This window comes from Grus americana, chromosome 8, assembly GCF_028858705.1.
Source record: "Grus americana isolate bGruAme1 chromosome 8, bGruAme1.mat, whole genome shotgun sequence".
NCBI classification, from domain to species: Eukaryota; Metazoa; Chordata; class Aves; order Gruiformes; family Gruidae; genus Grus; species Grus americana.
In genome coordinates this window covers 17,154,896-17,176,669 of record NC_072859.1, presented here as the reverse complement: position 1 = coordinate 17,176,669, position 21,774 = coordinate 17,154,896, and the positions used below count along the sequence as shown (strand labels likewise).

The 21,774-nt window shown below is 36.7% G+C and overlaps 1 protein-coding gene across 3 annotated transcripts in view; it reads right to left on the bottom strand.

Moving 5' to 3' along the window:
- Positions 1 to 21,774, bottom strand: part of BCAR3 (BCAR3 adaptor protein, NSP family member) — a 109,050-nt gene that overhangs the window by 72,292 nt on the left and 14,984 nt on the right. For all 3 annotated transcript variants that reach the window (XM_054833794.1, XM_054833795.1, XM_054833793.1), the window contains exon 2: positions 2,507 to 2,626. In XM_054833794.1, coding sequence (XP_054689769.1) covers positions 2,507 to 2,593 — 87 coding nt within the window. In that variant the 5' untranslated portion in view covers positions 2,594 to 2,626. The remainder of the gene's footprint in view (positions 1 to 2,506; positions 2,627 to 21,774) is intronic.

The window sequence follows — 21,774 nt, the reverse complement described above, 5'->3', positions numbered from 1 at the left end:
CTAATGGAGATTTGACAAGTCAGACCTAGGACCCTAAGATACAAAATCACATTGTTTCACTGTATAAATAAGATAATTGGCACATATTTCTATGCTAAGTGGGCCACTGTTTTTGAAATTGTCATTTAAAAATCTTTCTTTCAAACTAAAACCACTGCAGAGGCATGACATTCTTTGATTTAGACTGAGTAGTCCTCTAATGGCTGAAAGCCTCAATTTTTTACATAACTAGCTATAACTGTTTTAAAAGCTGTTAGGGAAATTTAGCCTTGACTGAAAATGTCATATTAAGCGTTTCTCAAATGATACCTCATATGTATCTAATGACATGAAAGAAGGGAGTTGAATAATTACTCTTACTTTATCCCTCTCAAGGTTTACCCAAATGCAAAAATTGGTACTAATGATGAATTCACATTTCAGTAGAAAGGATTTTTCAGCTTTGGCAACAGTGACAAGGCTCCCTCTGCTTGTCTCAAAAAAACCCAACACCCTTCCCCCCTAAAACCCCAAATCATTCTCCAAGAAAAAACACACACACAGAAATACAAATGCAATACGCCTGCTTTTCACACTTTAGCAAAAAGCTCATAAGGAGGAACATAAAAAGGGTTGGTGTTAACTGCAGTGCTGAACAGCATATGCTCAGTGTAACACAGTGGGAGCTTTTATAGACATGTTTTGGGGATTTTTTTTTAAGTAGCTTTAAAGAGCTTGCTGCATTTTGTAGCAGACAACACTAATATGTGACGATTTTATTTGTTAGGGGAGTTTGAATTTTTCTTTCTTCATTTAAGAATTTTTCTTTCTTCATTTAAGATCCTAAGTACTTTTTGGTCTGGCTTAAGAACTGGCTAGAGCAGTTGACTGAAACCCAAGAACTCTGTCTTCTACTGCCATGAATTTACTACTTAGCCAAGAACAATTTCATTCAGGAAACTGTACATCACTGTCCTCCTCAGCACATTGGATATAATCATACCTTCTACTGCAGAGATAAAAACCCCAGTGTAAAAAGTTATTAGTAATTATTTTTAAAAGTAGAAGACGTCAAAGACAATTACTTAGACTTTCAAGAAATTAGAAGCTTGGTTCAATATGCTTCTTAAGCATATGCCTAGTATTAAGCAGGTTAGTAAGTATGTGAAATCAGGGTAAGTCAGGCATTTTCTCAAATTTAGTTTTTGTTTCAGGAAAATATTCAATTTGGCTGAGGAACTAAGAAATTATATAATGCTTGTAATCTACAGATATTGCAGAAGTGAAATTCTGACTCACGGCCTTGAACTTAAAAAAAGTCCATTGCATCCAGAATGATGCACTAAGCCTATTTTTAAGTTTTGCACTTCAGCAAAAAATTTTTACAGGCAGCTTTCAGGCTCAGTAAGTAAACTATTTTTGTTGACTGTCAAAACAGCTGTCCCATGGTTCTATATTACTGTCTTCTGTGTTACAATGGTAGTGTAAATCACATAGAAGCACATTAGAAAATGTTACTAAGTCTTACTGACTGAGTCCATTTGGGAGTAGAAAATGCTGTCCTTTTCTTAGCTGTGACAAATTCTACTTATATTTAAAACTGTTTTATTTTTAGTTTGCTTGGATTATGAGATTACCATGACACTTACTAAGAACTCTGGTATACAAGCAGCACAGATGTGACACAGAAGCCAATTTTAAATAAACTTTAGTGCCACTTCATGAAACTTTGACTAGTAACAAAAAAAAAATGTTTAAAAGTGAATCCAAGGATATTTAGAGTTGATTAGAATATTCAGTTGTATTTTTAACATTTATTTTCTGAATTAGGAATACAGCAAGACAGAATTAAACATGTCAAAGCAGCATTTAATTGATGATATAGTATACAAGTGTCAATAAATTTGTATGTGAATGCTAAGAACTGAAAAAACAAAATGGACAATAAAGAGGCAATTTTCATCAAGTAAGACCTGCGGGATAAGGGCTTCCTAAGAATTTCTAAATAAATTGCTAAGGATGTTAAAGATGACTTATATAAGGTCCTTCTATAATGTGGTATTTGCTCAATAGAGATTATTCTTAAGCCACATAGTATCCGTTTACCTATAAACAACTTCATATAACAATCAGCACATAAGTTTATATTTTATCTGGTTCTGAATTTTAAGAAAGAAACTTATTTGTTAACTTTTGCAGAACAGAAATTATCTATGCATTCTTGCTCTGGTGAACATGCCCATTTGTTACAATCTGAGACAGCCAAGATAAGTATAGGACAAGCAGCATTAGAAACAGTGAGATGTTCGTTTTATCTAGTTCACCAGTAAGTGACTCTGTTTCTCTGTGAGTTTTAGTACACAGTTAGAAAAGACATTGGTTTTATTTTCCTCTTTCCTAAGACAAGAGCAAACTAGCAGCCTTAAGTTTTTTTTGCTCCAACATCATATCATGGAACATTAATCACTTGCATTATATTCTTGCTTGACATTTTCTCAAGCATTTTATTCAAAAAAACAATTCTTACCTCTACACCATTATACTGTTCAAAGAGTGTGCAATATTCTGCAAGACCAAGCTGGATCAGCCAGTTAGAAATGGGTAGATACTTCATTATCTATTGCCTCACCTCACAATGCCTTTGACTCTGAAAAACAAAACCCAATTACAAACACTATTGCTTAGGAATGTTAAATGACTGAACAACTCAGAAAGCACTTAATAGCACAGAAGTTCTACCATTATGGCCAAAGAGATGAAACTTTATTGGCCGCTTGGTAATAGGTAGTTATCTATGCATGAATATTATTACATTTAATTCCTTGTTTCATTGTAATCCTCATAAAAACAGGGTATGTTGAAGACTATATTTTGTTTAGCTTTCACAGCTGAATTAATCTTTTAGAAGATGAATCAGAGTCACTCGATACTGTAGAATCAAAAAATACTCAGCCTTTGTATTCAAAGAGAATATTCCTCAATATACTCATTCAGTGATAATGCCATTCTTCTTACATGTGTAACACATGACAAAACGTACAAAATGAAGAGGAATAGCAAAGGGAACAGTGTTATCTGTAGGAACATGAAAGAAGTGAATGAGACTGCATGTTCTGTAAGACAGTCAAAATGAAAAAAGATTCTGTGGTGGATGTTTGTCCAAGATGTGAACATAGCTAAGGTCAACCTGTTATGGAGTGTTTCTACAACAAAAGCAACTGAGATATAGTTACAGTTTGGTCTCTGAATTGGAGTTATCTGTAAATAAAAATACTTTTTGTTACTTTTTTCCATTTGCTAAAATGAAATAAAAAATAGACATTAAGATGGTCACATGATAGACATAGGAAGACAAAAGATAGACGCATAAAATATTCTCCAAACATCACTGATCTATGTAAGCAGTTATGTAGATTGACATAAACAAATACTTAAGATTCCAAAGAATTGCTGAGTTTGTGAAGAGATTTCTATTTGCAAGTTTAAGCACATCCTAAATAAGTTCAAAGATGCCCAATTATAAATCTATAACTTGGGATCTGAACATTTCCTATGAGAGCACTGATGCCAGAAGCAGGAAATGCTCATGTTCAGACACATAGGGTCTTTAATCATATATTTTTAATAAGTTTTTTTATTTGAAAATTTTCCTCTCATCTGTACTTCAGGAAAAGTAGTTGCTCGTTAGCTCTGTATAAACCAACTGAAATTATGACTTTCCAGCCACAAACAACTTGTTCCAACACATCTGTCCACTCTGAACACATGACAAGAAGCTGCCGAAAGGCTGACATGTTATGGTCAGCAAAGAGGCAGTGTTGCTTCTTTCTGTCAGACAGAGAAAGCTGTTTAGCATTTTTATAATTCTTGGAACACTGGAAAAGTGTTGAAGCTTTTCTTTTTCTTTTTTTTAAATACAAATTGCAAAACCAAAAATAGAGTCCTGCTGAAAGGTAGGCCACAGTAGCAGTAATACCTGTGTTAGAGTACAATACATTCCTAGAAATATTTTAAAAGCATTTAAATTAGAACAAGTACCATTAGTAAGATACACAATGTTTTGGACCAGACATTGTTTTGGAAGCCGTTAGGACTTTTACCTCAGCGGTCAACCTTGGAAACAAGTCAAAATGGTTACACTTCAGAGACATATACACCATTACACCATAGAAGCTGCAATCCTGGAATTCATCACTTATTGATCTATTAAAGAACAAGCCTGCTAATTTGTAAATCACATTGTGAAATCCCTCTATCCTCCACTGGAATACTCCACTATATTACTTGCTTTATTGCAGGTTTTTTATTGTGAAAACATCACAGGCTATGGATGAAAAGTATACATCTAAAGAATGGTGCTATTACAGTATCTAAGAGCATCTTGTGGAATAACATCAATCAGAAAATCTCAACATTGAATGGACACACCACAAAAGAATTTCTTTGAGGAATGTTAAAGCCACAGAGAACATTCTTATGTGAGGCGAGGACAATCTCAGCCACTGAAATCTTTGCTGGCTTGCTTTAAACAGGTACTTTCAGATTGCAAGATGGTCAGCATGAAAGCCATGATTTTCAGGGAGATAAAAGGAAAACACAGCTAGTTGGTTAGGACATTAGTAAAACTGTGGACAAATAGCTCTTTTCTGGTTCACACACTTCTAATTCAGTTTCAGACTAATTTTGTTGTCATAAAAGAACTTGTTTTCAAAACTGTTTAACAACTTCACTGGGAATATAGTTTTTAAGGCTACAAATTTTACATTTACTTTTGAATATTTAGCTTCCATGCTAGTACATGACAACTAAAAAATATCTACAAGAATTGGTGGAGAGTCACCACCCTTATAATTCCAGAACAAAGAGAAATTCTGCACTAAGCATGAAAGGAATCCCAGAATTTCCACAGAGCAACATTTTCTTTAAACAATATAGTGATAAACAGTGGCTATCTACTCTTACTTGGCCAGCTGCATTTGCTCTGTTATTAATTTATACCAAATGAAAAAAAACCAAGACAACCCAAACAAAAGAACCCACCACCAACCACCCCGCCTCCAAACCCCCATACCAAAAGAAATTCAAGTGCAAGCAAAAAATTATGTTAGCCTTATGTGACAAGACACTAAGAGATACAAGATGTATGGTTTTCAAATGTACTCCACTTAGACCTTTCAATGTGATTATTTTATGGCATACTTTTAAGTGCTATTAAGTCTTTGTTCAGACACCTGTGTAGATTTTTCCCTACTGTTTTAATGAAAAACTTGTTCCTACAGCTGAAGAGAAAAAAAAAATATTTCAAGATAACTAATTGCCTTTCTGATCCTTCTGCTAGTGGTCGTTTTGGTGAAGAAAGTTAACAGAAACATTAGCTCAAACATCTCTTATTTAACCAATATTACACTGTTAATTGGATGGAGGGTACAACCTAGTGGTCAGGATATGAGATATATTCAGAGCCTGATCAAGGTTAAGAGTAAAACGGAATTATAAAATATATTGTAAAAGACCGTAAATATATCATTATGAGAACTAGTTTTAGGCAGAGGGAGTTTCCTATTATTCTTCTACTTTTACACTATTTCTTTCTGAAAATAAAATTAACTCTTGCTTATGGCAGGTAATGCCAACATTTTTAACATCCAAAATATGACTATAAACACACTCGCAAGGTGTGTGGCAGATATTGGGCACATATTTTTTCCCCACTGAGAATTGACTATCCTTCCTGTTCAGAGGAAGGAACAAAACAAAATATAAGATCACAGCCTGTATTGGAGGGCAATACAAGATCTATGTTCTATTTATCCATTCTAAACACTGTCACTTCCCGTACGTCTCAGGTTTCCTCCAATAAAGAGATCGTCATAGGTTTAGTCAGGTCACCAGATTTTTATGGGATAAAACTATGGTTGCTCCATGACTTGCTTCTGTTTATTCAATGAGACTTTTTCTTCTGTTATTATGTAACAAGCTCAAGAGTGAAGTTATAATTATTTTTAAATCCTTATGTGGAAGATCTTGCAGTATTACCCACACCATTTATACAATTTCAGGGTTTTTTTACATCAAAATAAATTCAAATCCAGCCTAGGTTTCTACAGTTCTATTTCTGAACACCAGCTGTTCAGAGGCTTTTATGAAATGAAGTTGCTGCCAAAAAGTTATCAAAATGGGTAATAATGTGAGGTTCCTATGGTGTGCACTCTGATCTACTCAGCTGAACTTAGCTTTTACTTTTGGAGTGCTTTTCTGAATTATCTTAAAAACATACTCACAGTTGCCATCATACATATTGGGGCATATTTGAAGCAAAAGCACAAAGGTGTTTGATATGTAGCTTTTAAATCCAACTGTTCATACTGCAATCCTTTACTATACTGATAATTCATTAGTTTTCTTCTTTCCTTTATCACAATATCTAGAACTATCAAAAGATACTGCTGCTGATGTTGGCTTGTTATACTCCAGACACAAGGCAAGCGATGTGTAATACCAGACTCTTAATTCAGCTATGGTTTCATCAAATTAGCTTCACTGTAATTTTTTTAAAAGTAAGTATGTGTGTATTACAAAGACCCAAGGCTGAGCAACTCAAAATCACTGTGTGGATATAGTAAGTATTCCAGGGACAACAATTCACGCTCCTTTTTCAGTCTCCCTTGGGGATTCAGGGTGTAATATGACAAGGAGCAAGCCATGTATCATAGTGTAATCCTGTTCCCACCAAAGTTACGTGGGTGAACCAGCAGAGCCAGCCATTTCTTCTCATCTGGAAAGTAATTTCTCTTATTGTGCCTTTTCTACTTCAGCAAAATTGACTTCTATTGTACTTCCACATTAAGAGTAGCCTCCTGCTGTGACACAATAATTTATTAGGAAAAATTGATTTATTAGATACCTACATGAGTAAGAGTTTTCTTAAGGATTTTAATCACTTGAACTTGGCATGCCTTCCTAACTAGCTCCCTTGAATCAAGGGCCCATCATTTTTGTTTTCGGATGTACTCAGATGTACTTTCATTTTCAGATGCACCTTTATTTTCTTCTGGCATCAGTGAAGTAAACTCTCTAAATTACAGCCTCAATAAAGCTGATCTTCCCATACAACATTATGTACACCTCAGGTCCTGTATTGTGGCACGAAGTAATAACACCGAACAAAGATCTGCTCTTTGCTCATCACATCTTAACTGTTTATGCTTAACTAAGCAATTTAGACAGGTATTTCTTGAAAGTTTTATTGTAATGCATGTTTGAATGGCAGAAAGTTTCTGCCATTGGACTGTCAGTTTCTGAATGCAGTAGAATGAAAAACTAGAAAAGCTGGAAGCCGTCATCATGCTTGTGATGCCACCTCTCAGAGATTTTACCATCTTAATACAAAAGAATTACCTTTTCTTTTGCAGCCCAGGTCATATTTCTATTTCTCCTCTCCCTTCTTTAAACAATTTGCCAAGAGTTAAGCATGTTGTCAGTAGTACTGTTTAAAACAATGAACCTGTGTATTTTAGAAAAAACTCAGAAGCTGACTGTTCTGTAAAAGGAATACTAAATGCAGAGTGGGAAGGTCAGAAGATACCAGTCAATGACCCAAAGCTTGTTTCATCTCTATGGCAGTGATAACATCTTAGTAAGAAAAGTAACCTTCTTCTCCAGGATTCATTAATACAATAACGGTAAACTGCAATAATTTCAGTGAGACTTGTTCTAGCCTACTGCCTTAAATGAAAACCAGAAATTTTCTAGTTAAGAATTGAGTATGGTTCTCGTAACCTAATAAGGCTATAGGTTGGTAATGCACTGATCAAAACCAGTGTATTATAAAGCCCTGTCCATCTTTTCTGCTAGGAAGAAGGGAAAGGATCTGCAAGACAGGGCAAGAGACAGAAGCAGCAGAAATACCTGAAAAGCAATCTGTCAGCAGAACCAAAGTGTCAGACACTAATCAAATACTGGCACTGTGCACTAGACAGTCCAGAGAAGGCACTTCTTGGGCCAAGGACTGTGGCTGAAAAGAGTCGGAAACTATGACTAAAAACCTGTTTCCCCTACTGTGTCAGTTCTCTTGTATTCACAGAAACAGAGCTTAGTACATTGCACATAAACTGGATGACATCAAAGATAAGCTACCACTGTTTTTTTTTTCTTCAGATAGGAGCAATATGCAAAACATTGAAGTTTTGTTTAACTCTGCATGAAAAGGAAAAATAGGTGACAACTACTCATCATGTAATAATTACTACAATCAGATTAATCTCTAGACTTCCATCAAAACCCATCTTACAAGGGAATAATTACCTACATAAGAAAATGGCATAGATGGGCATGTGACCTATGTACAAACCATACGCAGAAGGCATCAAGTGTGGAGAGGGAAAAAGAAAGCATAAGAACATAATGTAAAAAAGGCTAATGTTCTTACAGTGAAGATGGTTTAACAAAATAAAACAAAGAAATAAAAGTGATCAAAGTAGTACCTCTGATAAATCCCTGTTATGTAGAAAACACAGAATAGGAAAATAATGGAAAAAAATGTGGATGATCCAATTATTTTACTTAAAACAACATAAAGACGTGCAATTTAAGTTCAGAAAATCTGTGGCCTAGTAAAATGAAATACATACTTAATTCTCTTGGAAACCAATTACATCCATATAGTCTGGACCTAAACTATTAGTGCCTTCTGCACTTTATGAATCAGCTGTTGACATACAACTATTCTCGGTATCATGTATGCGTGCAGAGTTAAAACATAGTAAAAGAGCCAAGGTACTATGACAGTAGTGGAAAAGGGGAAGATAGGAGGTCAAGCTATTTCCATAAGGCAAAGTATGTGAAGAAAGCGGAACAGGCAACTGACTAGACCTCAGAAAAAATCTGGAAGTATACATATGGGGGGTGAAGCATGAGCAGGTACTCAGTAAGCTTCACCACAAAAAGAACATAAGGAATCTACGTTGACAACTCCTTTCTAGTGTTGTTCATACTACAGAAAGGAAAAAAACCATGCAGTCTTACAACTGAAATATCTATAAAATGAAGGCAGTTGTCAAAAGAATATAGGCAATAGTGTTTAGCAGTTTCTAAAATAGCTGTCAAACCAGCTGTCTAATGTACTTACTTTCTTCATTTTAATAATCTCATACTGTGCTGGGAAGGATTAACTGAGCAGAAGAAAGAAAACTAAAAGGACAAATTACTGAACATGAACCTTCAGTGAAAATGTTATCTGCTAGAGCTAGCAAGGTGTTAGCTACAGTTAGCTTTATTATAAAATCCAAGCTTTTCATAAATAGTATCACACAGCTGAATTTTCATCATCATTACATTTATGCTTTTTCCAGTGTATTATTTTGATTGGTGATGATTTTTACTGAAACATAGAAGAAAGTACTGAGTTTTCCAATTTAAAATAGATTCAAAGACTGACAATTTTAGATATCGAATTTAAAATAGATTCAAAGACTGACATTCCTGTGTAATGAGTCATACTGTCTATTTAAAATAAATGCATTTGTACATATGGAGAATGCAAACAAATACTTATTGGGGTTTTAAGTAATTTGGGGTAAGCTGGTAGTCTCAAAGCAACTGGCATCCTAAATATTATCTGCCTAAGCAAATAAATTAGACCACTCCAAAGGCATTATGCATTTGCACAGTGCATACCATGCTGCTTGCAGTATACAGCAATGGCTGATATAAACTGTGTTAAACTATTGTTAGGTTGTATATCACATTCTCAAAAGATTTAGAAATATATTTGCATTTTTAATTTTGTCGTCTTCTGTGCTGAAGAGGGAAATAATTTTTTTTTTGCTTTGGCAGATAAAAAACTTGAATAATAAAATTTGTTTTGGAAAAAAGCAACCCAAAAAATGTTGAAGGTCTTTGACTAACTGATATGCATTTTTTATTGGTGTTTAATCTTATTTTTCCTTTTTTCCTTCTACACAGGCCTCATTAAAATTCATTCAACCAAGACACTGCAATATAGCAAAAACTCATAATCTAACATAAACTGATATTTACTTGTACTGTCCACATAAAATGTGGAGACCTGTTGTCCGGAAACATGGAAATAGCTTGCCTATACCAAATGTGCACTTAATATATTGTAAAAGAAAACGTTCTTACAGTTCTATCAAGCATCTAGCTACTGTGCTTTCACGAGATGTGAATAAAAGCTGTAAAAATCAATACAGAAGAAAGGTATTCATATTCCAATAGACTGTTTTGCTTTTCTCTATCAAATTAATTTGACTACAACCACGAGTCATCAGTTGCTTTCAGCTATGGTTACATGTCTGGTGGCAGCACTGCTGAAGCCAGTTTACGTAGCTACCATCTATTACTAGCCTCCAACTTGAGGTGCTTGTTTCTTACTTGCACTGATTTCTTTGCTGTGCCAGCACTAGCATTTGCTTGACCATGGAGTGAAGGGGATCAGAGACTTGACAGAGAAAATGACCCAGAGGAAAGTGGTGTTATTTCAAGTGAAATCAGGTCTATTTCCTTCATTGTACAGCCACAGAAAACCTTGTGCTGGAACAAAGCAAGCAGTGATGAGGAAGCAGTCAAAGAGCAAAAGTACGAATCTGAGACATTAAATCTCCTCAAATTCTGCTGTAGGTTATGGACTCCTCTGCCATCCAGATCACAGTCTGCATCTATACATATACCCTTTTAATCCATCTTGGACTGTGAAATAAAGCAAGTGAGGCACAGACTTTCTGCCAACTGTGTTGTGGAAACAACTACAGCAAAGGGATGGAGAAGACAGCTGGCAGAATTATAAGTCACTGTAGCTGTTTGATTCAGTGCAAAAATCAAGGCCCTTAGACAAGAGAAATAGTAAAGCTGCATGGAAAACTTTAGTTCTGATCTGTGATACCCAAGAGGTTTAAACCTTTTGCTCTAGAACAACGTGAAAGTCTTTTAAACATACCAAGTTGATAGACGTCTTAAGCAGTCCCCTTTTCTTAATGAAAGGACAGACTCGATTAAGGTCTCTGTCTTTTTATCCTGTGGGAGTCTATGCAGAAGCTGTATTGCTGAAAAACTACCAAAACATACATTTTACTTGAATCATGTTTTACGATTTGATGAAGAGAGATGAGTACTGGAAAACAGAATGAGAAACAGAGCAAAACTGTGTACCACCAAGTTTACCACTGTCTTGCAACACTTGAATGGCAAACAGATCAAGGGAAGCATTTAAATCTGAGCAGTAACTGTATTACACTGAATTTAAAATACAAATGAAAGCATGTCCCATTAGAACTTCTAAACCCCCGTATTTTTAAGTCATAATCACTATTTGCAATGTGTTAAACAAAAAACAACTAAATAAAAAATCCTAAGATTGTGCACATATGAATTTTTTTTCCTCTTGCTTCTTTCTTGGGCTTTCTAGACATCCTGGCATTTTATTTCAAGCTTTTCCTTTAACTGTGACTATTAAAACATACTTTAAAACTATGAAATTCGCAATTTATCACAATATTCTATGGAAAACACGAAATTCAAAATAAATTGTAATCTCTAGGAATTGCACTAAATTTTTTGCCCTAAATGCAAATGACAAACATAAGTTTGCTTGTAAGATATCACGAGCTGCAAGCTTTCTTTCAGATTTATATTGATACCAATTAGCAGTAAGTACAAGCCAGTCAGATATAGAACTTTATAGATATTCCACATTGTGACTATAAGTAATTGCATTTTCCATCGAATGAATTACATAATTAAAGCACAAGTCTGATACTCTTACAGCGTAAGTATATGATAACAACTCCTCCTAGTGGAAGCACATCTGACAGCAAAATTGAGAAAAATATAGTTTTCCTATGTATAAAACCAGACTTCTGCTGGTACCAGCTAGCTCTACAATTTTTTCGTATCCTCTTTATCAATTTAAACTAGACTCATCCAACTTTTCAGCACTATAGAAAAATATCTGTGGGCTTTTAATGAAGATGAAAATCACTTCACTTTAAAGTTTGCTGCTATAATGGCATAACATGCTTTATTTATAGAAATAAGTGAGAATCAGGTTTCAAATTAATTTAATCTTTTACTGTAGGACTATGTCTCACCACTACCTCTTAAAACTTCGGGTGAGACTGATGGAAAGTAACTTACATTTATCATGAACAATGCAGCTTGGCTGATCTAGCGGTGCTGGGAGTGCAGCCCTCTGTGGCTCCTTTTTGTTTCCTCTTACACTCATACTTTTTATCAACTCTGCCAGGAATGATTTCCATGTGAATGAATCCCCTGCATTTATCTGAATAGACTACTCTGTTCAACCAATTCCATCTCCAAGGGCTCAAACTGTCACAGACATTACACATGCTGTTCAGTCTGAACCTAGAGGAGTGGTTTTTACAATAATAGCTCAGAGCAGACAGAGCTAGTAGGAATATGCAGTATCGCACAATGTACTGAGCAGACTATCAATACTCTTATTTGTTTTTTTTAATCCTTGATTAGCTTCATGCTTCCTTGCTCAAATCATTGTTTTAAGATATCATAATCAAAATATTTCTGGTAAAATTTTGACAAATTGTTGTGAAGGACTTAAGGATACTGAATTCTTTGAAAAGAAACCATTAGCATAAATATTGTTAGCAGGCTACACACTGAAGTGACACTTCTAACCTGGATTTTTAGTTCAGTCCAACATTTAGCAAATCTGTTACAGACTATAGAGAAACAAATATAAAACATAACTCATATATGATGTTCTGGCCAATGTTTTTGTGAAGATAAAAAGTCCATAAAATACCAATCAGGACTTAAATACATACTGACTCAGCAACCACACAACAGATTATCATTCACAGCTAATTAAAGTGTGTGCTTTAACATCTACTCAGACTATTGTGTCAGAATAATTCAGTTATATGGAATATATATTTGGTTTTCTCCTTGTGATACAGTTCTGTTTTCCAGACATTTCACAAATAATACCACAAACAGCGAGTTACATGATCCTTATTTTGAACTTCAGGTATTTTCAGTTGGTAGGTAGCCAATACCTATCACCAGTAGCTTACAAGAAACAACTAAGACAGTGGTTCATCATTCTTTATGTACTGCTTATGGAAGACATAGACTAACCACCCTTCATTTACCTTCCTTACCTAGCAGAAGGTTCAAATTTCTCTGCTTCATAACATCAACATATTTTTAATTATGAAGCATTTAATTATTAAGCAGAAGCTCTAAAACAGAAGTAGTTTTTCACACAACCTTATTCAATGGGGAACATACTGTCACAGATGTTCTGAGCAGCAAAAGTATAAATGAGCTTAATTTATGTGCAGAGAAAACAAAACAACAAAATCAAAAACTATTTAAAACAAAGACACAGAGACAACCAAACCCTCTGAAAATCCTTACACAATGAACTACCAACAGCTGTGGTGATATCCTGGGGTAATAAGTATCCCTGTATACTTAAGTTCTTACAACACTTTTATAAGCATAAGCTTGTCCTATAAAAAGACAGATGCACTTTTGGTCTGCTTCCATGCAGATATTCTTGCATTTCACTTGGAGTGCATATCTGGCACAAACCTGCTCCACTAGCGCAAATTAGTTCAAAGAATTTTGAAAGTATCACTTTGCTCTTGCAGACTTTTAACAATTCTTGATCTAGCATATTGGCAATTCCCTAACTCTATGTCCAGACTAGTTACTGTTCATCCTCCCGCAACTGGCCTAAAGTTAACATGAATAGTGTACTATGTATGCTTATTACTTGACAGAAATGGTAAATGTTCATGCTTGATGGAGGTCAGATTTGCCCTGGCAGGAGATATGATGGCGATCAGGTGATCAAATATTAATGAACCAAGCATCTCACCAGAAAAGACTAGTACAAATCTCCAGATTCATTCAGTACGTGCAACTTAGCAGATATTTTGAAGACTAGTGCTAACTGTAATAGTATTTATGTGATGCAGACTCTAGTTAAATAAATAAAACTAAGATCATCAAGCACTTTGACAGAAAGCGTTGATCCCTACAGTCTAGTAAGTCTTTCCTCTTTCTGTATGTCTACGTGGTCTTTTGTAGCTAGATGGGAATTCATTCTACCTGTACCTGAAGCCAATCAATCACAAGCAGCATAAATGTTAGTGCAATGCTGAACTTGAGCCAGTACACGCTGTTGAAGAGACTCCACAGCTGCTTCTCAGTTTGAACAGCCAGAGCTTATAATACACCCAAGAGCAACAGACTGCAAATGCATGTGCCATATAATCAGAAGTCTGGTTAAAGCTAGCATGCTAAGCTCTCTGGGGAGAGAGGAGATCAAGAGGAAATGAAATTACAGCTGTGATTCCAAGCTAAAATTTAACTGTAGACTAATCCAATTAAAAACATTCTAATCTTGCTCCTTTCAATTCCTTCAATTCCAGAAGTTACCAACCTCCATTGCATTTATGTGGTCAGATGCTCAACTGGATATGTGAAATGGTCCTCTTTTCCAAAACAAAACAACTGCCTTCCTGCAGAGTGCGAATTTTTTAAAAGCGTGCAGATCTAGGACCACTCAAAGAAAGAGCCTATCTCAAATTCTTTAACTACTAGTTACTACTGCAATAGGTTTCTAAAACGTTTTATCATAGAATAGATTTGTTTTCACCTCTTCTGCCCTTCAGAATGGGAAGGAAATGGTAGGACTGCTGTTTTTTTTTTTAAATAAAAATACATGCTCATACACAATATTTGACTTTATACACACAGAACTCCTGAATCAGGCCCCACCATTTTTTGTTTACTAACAGTATGCTTTTTATTTGCCTTCTGGTGCTTGAATTTTTATAGTAAATTTAGGCCTGTCTTTCAAGTTGTTCCACAAATAAAGTAACTTTTTAAAAAAAGGCTGAAATATTCACATGACCAATTAACTCTAGGAATTGAGTGCTATCTAATCTACCAAATTAGACTGGTGTCAAAAATCAAACTGGCAGCAGTAATAATAACAAAACAGAGCACAGGTGTGTTTGCTAGATGATGACCAAAGGACAAACACATGCTCTCTTTTCAAGTTGTGCTTCATTATGCCCCTATATTGCAGTTTATTGCAGTGTAACTAAAGAAAGGATAGTGTTAGCACTCCTCATATATGCCAGTGCTAAATCAATCTTTTTAGCTTAAGACACTGACAAAGGCAGTTTGAGCAACCCCAGCTGATTTTGCATTGAAAAGTATTAGAACAAAATTCTCAGTTTATCTGAGCTTCGTTTCTCCTTTTATGCAACAGCTTAGTAATCTTGGGCCCCTCTACTCTGCAACTTGCCTCTGCTCTCGCATACGTGTATTCTTACTGCTTGGCTGCTCTCAACTTCTGAACTGTGTAGTTAACAACAGGAATGGTCTCTTCCTTCCTTCTTTCTCTCTCCCTCTCATTCCTCCCTATTAATCTGATACCCCAAGCTGCAAAGCCATGCCTGCTACGTTTCCCTAGCCACCTAGGTACTCATTTTGGTTGACTTTTATTTTACAATTTCAAGCACAATCCCTAATGTAAACTACTTCTGTTTATTTAAATAATGGATTAAGAGGAAAAGACACTAGACAAAACATTTCATATTGATTACTTCGATTATAACTGTTGCAGTTATGTACTGAATCTCACAAAACCAACAAACAGAAACCTAGTGACAAAATATACTTAAGATCTAAGAGAACAGGAAAAATACATTCCTGCTAAGACATCGTGCTTTTATTTAACATAAAAGGCTTATTTTGTAACTTTTTACAGTAAACTAAATTACTTTGAAATAAAAATATTTCTTCCTTATAAAACATAGCAAACTGATATCATAGCAAATGATATTTTGTTAGAAAAATTCCTGGTATTATTTCTAAAGCAAGTGAATGGCAAAAACATCTACTGCTTAAGATGTCTGGTTACCTAGCAAAGAAAATGAAGTGATAAAAACTGTTCAGGGATTTAGAGCAGAACTTAACATACTAGCTGCTACCTCCAGATATACTTCATAAAGCTGCATAGAAGCATTAACAGAAATCATTAACAGAAATAATTAACTTTGTCTGAAATGAAAAATAACTTAGTTGTGAATTCAGCCTCCTCAGAAAGTAAAATCACTCATTGATTTGTTTCTTTTTAATCAACTTATAATCACATAGGAAAAGAAAAAGAGTGCATTTCCTGAAGATGATCAATAATCATAGAATCATTTAGGTTGGAAAAGACCTTTAAGATCATGGAGTCCAAATAAGCAGGCTTATTAAAATAAACTATTGTATTCAGTAAGAATGATCTATAGAGCACTGGGAACAAAGCTGGAACAAATGTAATTTTAACCTAAATTCTATTTTAATTTTAGATTTATGTTCTCTCCCTCTTCCAAATTGAATCTCCTTGCTTACATCACATTTAGGGCTATAACTCACAAGACCAGGTAACTTGCACTGACACAGGTAGCAATACAAAAAAACCCTCTGAATATCATTAAAACTTGGGCTAAAAATTGCAACAGTTTAGAAGCTGCTTTATGGGGAGCTCAGTCATAAAGGGCAGTATGTATCATAATTTCATCAACTTTCTTAGTAAGTCAATCTGCCTGAAAGAGTCAGATCCTTTGCTTTCTAAATTCTAGCATCTAATCGTATGTGCAAAAAGGAATAGCTTATTGGTCTATTACACCTTTGGACCCAAAGGACTAGCTAGCTGAAATGTTAAGATACTTGGGTTCTAGTTGGAGAAAACATTGGTGATGAGTCAGGAATTTCTTTGAATCAACTGAGTTTACTTGCAAAAATGCTACCAGTCCTATTTTTGTGAACACAGGGCAAGTCTGGTAAACAAAGAACTATTTCCTTTCCCTTTGAAGATATGGTAAACGCAGTGCCAGGATTCCTAGAGCCAGATAGAAAACACCACAGGTAGATAACACAAAATGCTGATCCAGTCTAAACTTGAGATGCCAATTCAAATTCGTTCAAAGTATTTTTGATTAATTTTGTGGTAGCAAACTTCATGCATTACCAAGTCTGTCTACACAACAGTTTTATTAGTCTTTCTGTAGATAGCCCAAAGGATTTATTTCCAGTCCCTTCCTGTTTCCTTCCTTCTCCTGAATGCAGTGTTACTGCATTCAAGCCACGAACCACCTTTAAATAAAGGCTTAAGGTTGAATTCTATTGATTTCTCAGTTATCACCACTGAGCTTTCCCTACCTGTTGACTTCTGTACTGCAGTATTCCTCATAACGAGCTTCCATTGAAACTATGCTGTGTGCTGAGCCTCTTCAACAGAAGGCTGTCCCACCTTGCCTCACCATATTGTATAGCAATCTGCTGTAATAACATAGCACTAGTGCAGAGACAGGATAATCCATACTGCTGCGGTATAGGGCACCATCAAGTAAAACTTTGTTCTCAAGTGTAACTTACAGGAACTCAGCTGTGACTCAGAGCAAAGCTTATTGCTTCAACCAATCCCTTAATTTGCACCAACATCTGAGCACCTGTTGAGTGGCACAAGTGCATCTTAGATTACATTAAAATCCCAACGCATTGCAGGTGAAGCACTGGGCTTCTACCTGCAGTACTACTTTGCCTTTGATTCTGTTATGTCTGTAATCTTGCAATTACCAGATAAACTCATCATCACAATTTTATGCTGTATCAAGTACAACCTGAAAGGAGTGCTTCATTGCATTTAAGGACTGAAGTTTAACTCATTAAACTAGTTTGAAATGGAGTTTGTTCCTTACACCATTAACAAAATGTGCACCTGATTAGATGTTTACCCGTATTTCTGGATCCGCAAAATGAACTTCACATACAAATCAGTATACTTATACTGATACTGAAAAGTGAGTCCTTTTAAAACAAACAAACCCCCCCCACCATCTACAAACAGCCCCACACCCTCCCCACCCCCCAAAAAAACCCCACTCAAAACAACCCACAACGCTTTTCAGTCTACTATACCTTTTCTATCGGTGTTATGATAATATATCAGATAGTCCTAATTTCTGCTGTTTGAGACAAGGACAATACAAAAAGATACCAAACTGAAAAAAGAAAGACAGTGTATGGAAGAAGTGAAATTAAATTATTAAAAATACAGATTTTTTTCTCATTCTAAGATACAAAATGTTCATGATGATAGAGAGCTTCAAAAGTACGACCATACAGTATTCAGTAAATGTTAGCTATTGTTCAAAACCACTCAACTTTTACTGACTCTCCTAAACTACTACTAGGTTCTATAGTTAAAAAATATTCATGCAGCAAGGAACTGCTATAGTAAGCCTAATGATGAGGGGATTAGAATTGCAAGTGAGAGCACTGGACTTTCTTTTCTAGCAACATAATTCAAATCCTAAGTGAGACAGTAGGATAAATGAGCCAGAGGGCCTTCATTCATTCTCCAGCAAACAACACACCACAAAAGATCCATACATTGTGCCAGGAAAATACTCAGCAAGAATGAGAAGCCTTGGAAACAGAAATTCTTGACTCAGAGTCTGGCTGAAGGTCACTGCTCTAACACTGCAAAGTTCACTTCATTTGCATTTGATATATTGATATGTAAAGGAATTTCTGAGTTGTTTATGATCTTTTATTTCCTGCAAATGATCCAAAGATGGAGGCAAACATTAATTTTTTTGATTTCATAGCTTGGTAGAAGGGGACTAAAAGAAACACTTCACATTATTGAAGGAGGTACTGAAAATATATAGACAAGCTTTTTTCTAATTTCTGTTAAATTAAAAAAAAAAAATTGTCTGTATAAAGCAAAACAGAGTCAGACTTAAAGTTTCCAGTTTCTACACCAGAACTTCCTTATAAATTAATAAGCCTACATCCAATTTGTTAGTTCAGATCCTGCTTAATAGCTTCGGAAAATCCCAGTTAGCTAATTAAACAGGATGAACTGATGTTTACTGATTTGCTAACCTCCCCCTTTATTTCAAAACAAACCTATGATACATTGTTGTTGTTTTTTTTTAACTCCATGATGCTTGAATCAAATGAGATTAGACACAGTTAACAAAGCAGCACTAATCTGATGACACTACTCCAACAAATAACGTGACAGGCCTTTCATTAAAAATATACAGAAAAGCCTCCAACAGTGACTAGATTGTTTTCCTTCTTTTCAGAAACCCTTTTATATGACAAGAAGAGTTCTTAGCCTGGCATCTAATTATAATTCAAATCATAGAACCCACTGCAAAGGATTATGTAATCCTTGCACAATTTGGAGGTGTAATTTACTGCAGGAACCAATGGTGCACTTAGATATTTATCTTCAATGCAACAAAACAGGTAGGTAAGTGTCTTAACATTGGCGCTGGTGATTGCAATCAGATGCTGTGGCAGAAAAAAATTATGGGCATGAAATTAATGGCTGCTTTCAAGAATTTTAGACTTAGCAGTTTATTTATTTGAACTCAGTTTATTATTGATTGTGACCAAAGAGGAAACAAAGAAGCATTGGCTTCTTTACCAGCACTTGATCAAATGCACATGCACACAGAGGACATTCACTAATCCAGTCCACCATTATAATGATTGTAAACTGCTGAATGGTTTTCCTTAACTCAAGTCTGACAAATACTGTCAGAGAGTATTGTTTAGCCAGAGACATGTATCTTCCCTTAACTGGTTCATGAAATAAAACCAACTTCAGAAATACACTGCAGTTCTTCAGCAGTAGGGACAACAAGGTATGGTATTTTTTATGTTTTTAAAATAAAAACAACCTAAAAATATATGTAATTCAGTCAGCGTATCTTACAATTTTTCCCATCCAAGGAACAAAGGCACAACATCTCATTTCTTGAAGTCAAATTCTACGCTTATAAAATGCAAGTGCCTCTGTGAATACTACTTGCATTTTGGTTCCCCTTGTGTTGAAGCATGCTAGCTACAAGACTTTGAGGAAATGAGCTTGAACAGAGGAACACGAGTGGATCCTAAAAGCTTCAGCCTGGACAAAAACATCACATAAATAAGGGAATTATAAAATTAATTGCACCATGGAAGCAAGGTGGAAGCAAGGGCAGGTAGCCTGGGAGGAATACAGAGAAACTGTCCGAGCAGCCAGGGATCAGGTTAGGAAAGCCAAAGCCCTGATAGAAATTAGTCTGACCAAGGATGTCAAGGACAATAAGAAAAGCTTCTATAGGTATGTCAGTGAGAAAAGGAGGACAAGGGAAAATGTGGGTCCCCTCTGGAATGAAACGGGTGACCTGGTTACCCAGGATATGGAGAAGGCTGAGGTACTCAATGACTTCTTTGCCTCAGTCTTCACTGCCAAATGCTTGAGCCACACTGCCCAGGTCACAGAAGGCAGGGACTGGGAGAATGCAGAACCGCCCACTGTAGGAGCAGATCAGGTTCGAGAATATCTAAGGAACCTGAAGGCGCACAAGTCCATGGGACCTGATGAGTTGCATCCGCGGGTCTTGAGGGAACTGGCGGATGAAGTGGCCAGACCACTCTCCATCATATGGAAGTCCCAGCAGTCTGGCGAAGTTCCCACTGACTGGAAGAGGGGGAACATCACCCCCATTTTTAAGAAGGGTAAAAAGGAAGACCCAGGGAACTACAGGCTGGTCAGTCTCACCTCCGTGCCTGGCAAGATCATGGAGCAGACCCTCCTGGAGACTATGCTCAGGCACATGGAAAATAAGGTGATTGGTGACAGCCAGCACTGCTTCACTAGGGGCAAATCTTGCCTGACAAACTTGGTGGCCTTCTGTGAAGGGGTTACAGCGTCGGTGGATACGGGAAGGGCAACTGACATCATCTACCTGGACTTGTGCAAGGCTTTTGACACTGTCCCACACGACATCCTTGTCTCTAAATTGGAGAGACATGGATTAGATGGATGGACCACTTGGTGGATAAGGAATTGGCTGGATGGCTGCACTCAAAGAGTTGTGGTCAACGGCTCAACGTCCAAGTGGAGAACGGTGACGAGTGCTGTTCCTCAGGGGTCAGTATTGGGACCGACACTGTTCAACATCTTTGTCGGCGACATGGACAATGGGATCGAGTGCACCCTCAGCAAGTTTGCCGACAACACAAAGCTGTGTGGTGGGGTCGACACACTGGAGGGAAGGGATGCCATCCAGGGGGACCTTGACAGGCTGGAGACGTGGGCCCGTGCAAACTGCATGAAGTTCAACAAGGCCAAGTGCAAGGTCCTGCACGTGGGTCGGCGCAATCCCAAGCACGACTATAGGCTGGGCGAGGAATGGATTGAAAGCAGCCCTGGGGAGAAGGACTTGGGGGTATTGATTGATGAGAAGCTCAACATGAGCCGGCAGTGTGTGCTTGCAGCCCAGAAAGCCAACCGTGTCCTGGGCTGCATCAAAAGCAGTGTGACCAGCAGGTCGAAGGAGGTGATCCTGCCCCTCTACTCCGCTCTTGTGAGACCCCACCCGGAGTACTGCATCCAGCTCTGGGGGCCCCAGTACAGGAGAGACATGGAGCTGTTGGAGTGAGTCCAGAGGAGGGCCACAAGGATGATCAGAGGGCTGGAGCACCTCTCCTATGAGGACAGGCTGAGAGAGTTGGCATTGTTCAGCCTGGAGAAAAGGCGGCTCCAGGGAGATCTAATTGCGGCTTTCCAGTATCTGAAGGGGGCCTACAGGAAAGATGGTGAGGGACTGTTTATCAGGGAGTGTAGTGACAGAATAAGGTGTAACGGGTTTAAGCTGAAGGAGGGTCGATTTAGATGAGATGTTAGAAAGAAATACTTTACTGTGAGAGTGGTGAGGTACT